The sequence below is a fragment of the Cupressus sempervirens genome, chromosome 3 (assembly GCF_028749045.1).
Source record: "Cupressus sempervirens isolate cs-2001-9-10 chromosome 3, ASM2874904v1, whole genome shotgun sequence".
Lineage (NCBI taxonomy): Eukaryota > Viridiplantae > Streptophyta > Pinopsida > Cupressales > Cupressaceae > Cupressus > Cupressus sempervirens.
The window spans coordinates 308,868,109-308,875,388 of record NC_143120.1 but is presented as its reverse complement, the minus strand read 5'-3'; the positions used below and the strand labels follow the sequence as shown (position 1 = coordinate 308,875,388).

At 36.5% G+C, this 7,280-nt stretch overlaps 1 protein-coding gene across 1 annotated transcript; it reads left to right on the top strand.

Moving 5' to 3' along the window:
- Positions 1 to 3,861: 3,861 nt before the first annotated feature.
- Positions 3,862 to 6,151, top strand: LOC149566212 (thiohydroximate-O-sulfate sulfur/sulfate-lyase (nitrile-forming) NSP1-like). The gene is made up of 3 exons (XM_089819630.1): positions 3,862 to 4,287; positions 4,368 to 4,708; positions 5,252 to 6,151. Exons 1-3 carry the CDS (start codon positions 4,258 to 4,260, stop codon positions 5,859 to 5,861), a joined length of 981 nt encoding a protein of 326 aa, XP_089675756.1. The 5' UTR covers positions 3,862 to 4,257; the 3' UTR covers positions 5,862 to 6,151.
- The last annotated feature ends 1,129 nt before the right edge of the window (positions 6,152 to 7,280 follow it).

Below are 7,280 nucleotides of genomic sequence, written 5' to 3'. Positions count from 1 at the left end.
TTGATGCAAGTTATGCCCAACATATGATTAGGTACTAGGATTTTAGGATGTTGTCACTTCAAAAATTTATAAAATAAAATACTCTTTAAAAAATTATAAAAAAATACACCACTTCTAGATATCACTCTAAGCTATCATCCTATCAAAGAGATTTTCAAAATATTAAATATAACAATGTCTTTTTTGTTGTGCATAGAAACAACTATGTTTTATTTTTAAAAAGAATTATGAACAGTTTTTCATGTGTGTGAGGTTTGACCCACCTAATCTTATCCATTTATAAAAAAAGCTTTAGTAGTTTAGAAAGTAGATTCAGAGTACTACAATTTTTTTTTTACACATCTTGTCATTTTGAGTGGATGATCCTCAAATATCTTGTATAAGTTCATGTTCACGCGATTTTAGAAAAAAAGGTGTCAACTTATACCCCCCTTTTTGGTCACCAATTTGGTGCACTCACCCTTAAATGTTTGATTCCCCTTCATCATTAGTTTCAATTTCATCCATTCCTTCATCCTCTATAATCCATTCATCATTGGCTTCCACCTTTTGACTGTTTATCATCATGTACAACTCCATCTCATATGAGCCCGTACTAATGCCATTTCTATTGGATCCTTGAGTGTACAAGCCTCTATATGGGGTATTGCATCTTGATCCATTCTTTAGATAAGATCACTATCAGTGAAGGATTGTATCCAATCATTAGGAGGTTGTGATCATTCTTGGCTAGAGATGCATATTTCATGGTATCTTTAGTGGACGAGTTCTTAGTCTTGTGCATATCTAGGGCCTCCTTAGAATATGATTTCTAAATCATTTTTTATCCTTGTTACCAGTTGGAGTTTTATCTTGATACCTCCTATGTTTATTTATATGACTCAAAGGGTTGAGGATTTGTATTGATTCATGAAAAATTCTTTGTTCCATGTGCCCCACTCTGATTGAATCTCAATTTCCCAAGGCAATTGATCAGAAGGAGAGATCCTAATACAAAACTCGGCATAATCTCCTCGTGTCTCATTTGTAATAATGTCATCTATTACTCCATTTTGTAATTTCTTTTTACACTTCTTTGTCCCAATATTCCATGGGAAGTTCATACGACCTAATCAAACTACTTTTTTGATGAACTTGAATTTTCATGGGTTAAATTTTAGCATCCACCTATCCAATAGTAATAAATGATCCTCCAATTTTTGACCACCTTATTTTAAAATCTCCTCCCTTTCTTGTGTTGAGGACAAAATCATCAAAAAATTGTTATTTGGTAGGTTATGTATTTGAAGTCAATCCCCTATTTAGTGGTTAGCCAACCACCCAGTTTCCCAAATTTAACGGATCCTCCACTCCTTTTTAGAATCAAACTAGTACCTTGGTATTTATAAATTGATTACTTAAGCTTAATTGGAATGCATTTTTTATTTATTGGCTTATCCAATTTACCCTATTCTTTGCTTGCTTTGTTTCTTTCACTAGTTTTGTTTCCTAGGATTTAGTGTTTTAGAGACCTAGGCTTGAAGAATTCTTTTCTTGCAAATTATTTGAGGAGCCCACATTTTTCTAACTACCCACACCTTTTGAAGTTGTGTCTAAAGAATTTAGATACGTTGTCATAATAGTTGTCTCTCTATTTCCTCGGGGGATTTGATAATAGGTAGGGTTTCTCATGTGTCTTCCTTTATTAGAGGTTTCTCTTGCACTCGTGGATGATTGTCCTATGCTTTGTCTATCCATCTTCTAAACTCAAATATTCACTATGCCCTTCATTGTTGTAAACTCAAGTCGGAATGGTTCTCATAGCCCTTCCAATACTTGTTGATCCTCATCCTAAACTCGTGCATTAACATTTTACATTCCATTTTGTCACCCCAGTTCTTCATTCTTCATTATTTATGCCCTGGCTTAGCTCTTCTATTTGCCTGTCTATGTTCTCACCATTTTGAAAGTTTCTTCTGCTTGAGATGTTAATCTAGCTATCTTCAGTGTATCCATGCCTTTGCTTTGGTTCCCATTTAGTCTCATGCCTATGCTTTTCTACTCAATTGCAAAGGCTAGTGCATGCCATTATTAAATAGTTAATCAATAGATGGGGGAATATATCACTTAAATAAGGGGGAGGGAGTTTTCTGGGGAGGGGGATGAAGGTTTATATAGGAAGAGGGGTACGGGGGTGTTGGGTGGGTATTGAAGAGTGGTGACAAAAAAGGAGTTTGGGGCAATATTCTTTGAAAACAAAGGGATTCTTTTGTATGCCAAAAATGTAGGTGCTATGATTCAGGTTCATTAAGTGAAGCCCCTATGATCTTCATTAGTGTCCATAAACAACATCTGAACATGAGCAAGAATATTAAGACTACATCCCAACCATTGAAGCATTTTAAGCATAAATGGTCACCTTATACAATCATAAGCCTTGTCAAATGCAAGTTTGAGAATCAACACATCTTAAGTAGTTTGTGACTATATTAATTAAACAACACTCTAACAAGCTAAAATATTGAAGGAAATCAATGAACTAATACTAAGATGAAGAAATTTAAGAACATTAAACTTGTTAATTCTTTTCTAATGCAACCAACAACAAAAAGAATATTAATATTTTGCATCTATTCGGAAATATCATCTAATAATAAAATCCTTGTAAATTGATATTTTACAACATAATTTTTTTATAAGTTTGTAAAAATAAAAATGACAATACTATGAAAAATATAAGAAAAGAAAAAACAATAGCTCTCAATCCGAGAACACTAAATGAAGACATTAAGGGCCCGTTTGGTTGCTGGAATACAACCGGAATAGGAATAGGAAATTAGAATATGATTTGTATTTGGTGCGTGGAATAGGAATAGGGAATAGGAATACGTATTCTCATTTTAGTCCCAAAATGAGCTTTTGTCCATTCCAAAAAATACTTGTAATTGGAATTGCTATTCTTGCATTCATTTTTGCTTTCTCAAATTTGATTAAATTTTCAAATCCGCTTTGACCTGGGGTGAGCGCGGGAACTTTGTTTTCAATATTTTCAAATATTTCAGCGATTTTCCAATGGCGCCGATTGCATCTTCAGAAATATTTTCAAACGGCGCCGATTGCAAGTTAGCCCTATTCCAATTTAAGCTTGCATAACCAAACAAGGGATAAACAAAATTGGATTGCATTTTTCCATTCCTATTCTTCATTTTCCATTCTCATTCAAATTTTCTATTCTAATTCTCAATTCCTACGCTTGCAACCAAACGGGCCCTAAGGGTCTGTTTGGTTCTTAGAAGATGACAGGAATTGGCTTTTTCAAAACCTGGATTTGAAATTTTGTGTGTTTGCTTCAAAATTTGCAAAATGGAATTAGCATACGGGACTTCCAATTTTGCCTCAAAACCAGGTTTTCCAACTTCCTAAAAAAACTAGGAATTGAAAATCAAAACCTAGTTTTGTTTTTTAAGGAGTGTAAAAACAATAGATTGGACTACTTTTTGAAATTTGCCTTCAACGCTTATGCATAAAAATGTGTCTTCGCACGCATTTTCCAATTGAAACAAACGGTTTCAGTAAAATCTTAAAAATCGGAATAAAGATATACAAAACCTTGATTTGGCTAAACCAAGGTTTGTAGAAATTCGGATTTTTTAAATTCCACAAACCAAACAGACCCTAAAAGAACAAATTCACCTATAGTTTGTGACCAAGAGGGGCAACATTAAAGTGAAAAATCATAGAAACACTTGATATATAATGACAATGGAAGTCTCTTTCAAACTTTGATTTCTTTAAATGAAATTAATGCACAAATAATTTGGCAATTGGACAACATAGTGAAACCTTATTTTTTAGGCATGCCCACCACGGACTGTAAACATCAGATTTGGAATAAAATAGACATAAACCGAGTTGAGCCGGGCTGGATAATCCATTACCAGTCCAGAGCGTAAATCAGTAAACCTTCAAACAATAGTAAACTACTTAAGATATCAGTAAACTATTGTGTCAGCTTCAACCAAAGGTAGGAAATGGCAGAACCATGTCGCAATCCAGCTTCCGTGACAGTACAATGAGCACAAAAATCCGTGGCTCATGAGGGAATATGGCATGATGCATCGGCATGTCCCCTCACAACAAACAGTTCATCTAAGAATTAAATAAAACATGTGGTTGACCTTAAAACCTCTATAAATTATCCCGATTGTAAGATTTAAGGAAGACGGGCTCTGTTTTAGTATCCAGGATTGTGTCTGTAGTTACCCGAAGCTGTCAAGTATGGCGATCATGCGCGCAAAATGGCTGCAGGTATGAATTCGCTAATGTTTTGTATTTGGGGATCTGAATTGTGAAGCTAATTGTGTTAATTGAGGGAGTGCGTTCTGTAGGCGAAGCAGAAGGAAGGAGGGCCAAAGGCGCGGAGCTCACACGCAGTGGCAGTGGTGGGGAAGAAGGCTTATGTGTTCGGAGGGGAAGTGGAGCCTCGCGTGCCTGTGGATAACGCAATTCATGTCTTCGATCTGGAGGACTATTCTTGGAGCGTGGCGGATGTTAAAGGGGTTCCGCCGCCTCCAAGGGTGGGCGTCACCATGGTCGCCGTTGGCCCTGTCATTTACATCTTCGGAGGCCGCGATAAAGATCATCAGGAGCTCAACCATTTCTACTCCTTTGACACCCGCTCTGGAGAGTGGAAGCTCATTTCCTGCGACGCCGACGGTCCGCCACACAGGTTTTCCCGCTTTCTCTAAAACCCTTCCTTTGCCCTTTTCCCCGTTTTTAGGTTTCTGGTATTTGATTGAATGATTATCTGTGCTGGAGCTACCTTGCATAATTGGTTTCTGGTCTCTGATTGAATGATGTTTTGTCCTTTCCCCGTCTGTGGGTTTCTGAACTTTGATTTAATTATGCTCTGTGCAGGAGCTGCCTTGAATGATGGGTTTGGGGTTTTTGATTGAATGCTGTTTTACCCTCTCTCCGATTAATCGTTTCTGGTCTTCAATTGAATGATGTTTTTCCCTTTTCCAGTTTGTGGGTTTAATGGTCTTTAATTGAATAATGTTTTGCCCTTTCTCCGTTTATGGGTTTCTGGTCTTTGATTGAATGATCTGTGCAGGAGCTACCTTGAATGATGGGTTTGCGGTCTTTGATTGAATGACGTTTTACTCTTTCTCCGATTATTGGTTTCTGGTCTTTGATTGAATAATTGAATGATGTTGTGCCCTTTTCCCCGTTTGTGGGTTTATGGTCTTTGATTGAATGATGCTTTGAACAGGAGCTACCATGCAATGGCGGCGGATGAGAATCAGCTGTATGTTTTCGGCGGTTGTGGCCAAAATGGGCGGTTGAACGATCTGTGGGCCTACAACATTGACGAGGGAAAATGGCGCGCCTTGCCCGGTTGCAGCAAATTGGCCCCCAGGGGAGGACCGGGACTTGCGGTCGCTGGTAACAAGGTTTGGGTTGTGTTTGGCTTCGGCGGCAAGCATGAGCTCTCTGATGTCCACCGCTTTGACCTGGACACGAATCTTTGGGAGGAGGTGGAGACCAGTGGGGAGAAGCCCAGCCCCAGGAGTGTATTTTCCTGTTTTGCTCAAGGGAAGTATATTGTTGTGTATGGAGGTGAGGTCGATCCCAGCGATTTGGGTCATATGGGTGCTGGGGCCTTTGTCAGCGATGTGTTTGCTCTTGATACTGAGACGTTGGAGTGGAGTAAGGTCCATGACGATGCTGATGATGGAGAAGGCAAGACTCATCCTGGACCTCGTGGATGGTCTGCCTTTTCCCCGCGGCATTGCTGTGGGAGCTACGGAATGCTTGTCTATGGAGGGAACTCCCCTTCCAATGCAAGACTCGATGACATATTCTTCCTTCACCTGCTTTGATTGCTTCCACCCTACCCCCCTGCGCTTGTACTGCTTTCACAATTGCATCTCATGGTTGTCAGTAGAAGAGGTATCCCATGTGAATAGGGTTTTGGATTCCTGTGCCTTGCGAGTTTTATGTCTTACTGCTTGCATGTTCCTTGTGCCTACTTTCTACAGCAGGCAATATTAATATGTGTGGTTCGGTGTTTGGGATTCTCACTGTTCTTTTTCTTGAACATGGTTTCCGATCGGTTGTTTTCAGTTTCGAAAAACAAGAGCAATTGGAAGAAACTTGTGTTTGATTTTCATTTTGTTTCTCCTTTCCACACCCTTTATCTGATGGCATCTTTGAGATAAGCCATTATTATAACAAGAGCTTAAAAGAGCTGGAGTGCAAGTGTTAGAATGTAGATGAGATAGTATTAAAAGATTTTATTTGTTTGTATGTGTATGTGTGTATATATAAGATGAAAAACACAACTTCATCTAATGTATCAGTATTGGTCAAATTCTGATTATGGACATTTATTAAAAAGCTTCCATAATTTTTTATACACAAGTAAATAATTACTAATTTATTATTTGGTTCAAAGGACTTCAATAGAATGATTTTTATGTTTAAAAAGTAGTATATCGTTTATTTGTCCCTTGTTCAAAATTATCAATCTTATATTTTGATTCCAAAGAAAGATTTATGAAGAAAAACAATTAGAAATAAGTGGAACATATGTATCAATATCAATATAGGTCTATATTTATTGAAGTGCATATAATATTATAAAGTCAAATTCACATATTTATTAGCATCCTACTTCTCTTTGTAAAAATTGGAACTTTAAAATGCCCCAAAGTCCTATGGAAAACGATGCATACAAGTTAGGAATATATTGGAAAGAGTTTAGGAGGCATCAAGCAAAGGTTTGCAAAGGCCCTGTCAAAAAAATTATCCATAAATAAAGATTTATTTGCGTAACTATTGATATTATTATTGAATTAGAATGTAATTTTGCAATTTTATTGCCTCAAATTAATAGATTTTTTAGATTGATCGTGTATATATTTTTACCATTGTAAAATGAAAATATGTTTAGTATATATTTTTTTGTATTATAAGTTTTAAAATGTTTTCTTATATCTATTAATTAAAATTGAAAATTTAATGTGTAATATGGTAACAATTTGAGAAACAATTATTATATGTTATTAAATTGTAAATATAATCATAATAACAATTCGAACAAACAAACAAATGTTTTCTAGCAAAACATTACACTCATTGGCATCTCCCTCTCCAAAGCTGTAATAATTCAATTCTTTCTTCATATATTATTGTAATAATTCAATTCTTTCTCCATTTCAATGACAAAACCAGACAAGTGCCTTCCTTTTTGATAGGAAACAAATGTGAAACACTTTGCCCAGTCTGATTTTGGTAGC

What these genes read in the sequence shown, in the direction of transcription:
- LOC149566212 (XM_089819630.1), top strand. Translation starts at nt 4,258, where the DNA reads ATGGCGATCATGCGCGCAAAATGGCTGCAG. An exon ending in TGCGCGCAAAATGGCTGCAG is followed by an intron (nt 4,288 to 4,367) that starts GTATGAATTCGC and finishes TGCGTTCTGTAG; the next exon opens with GCGAAGCAGAAGGAAGGAGG. An exon ending in GCCGACGGTCCGCCACACAG is followed by an intron (nt 4,709 to 5,251) that starts GTTTTCCCGCTT and finishes TGCTTTGAACAG; the next exon opens with GAGCTACCATGCAATGGCGG.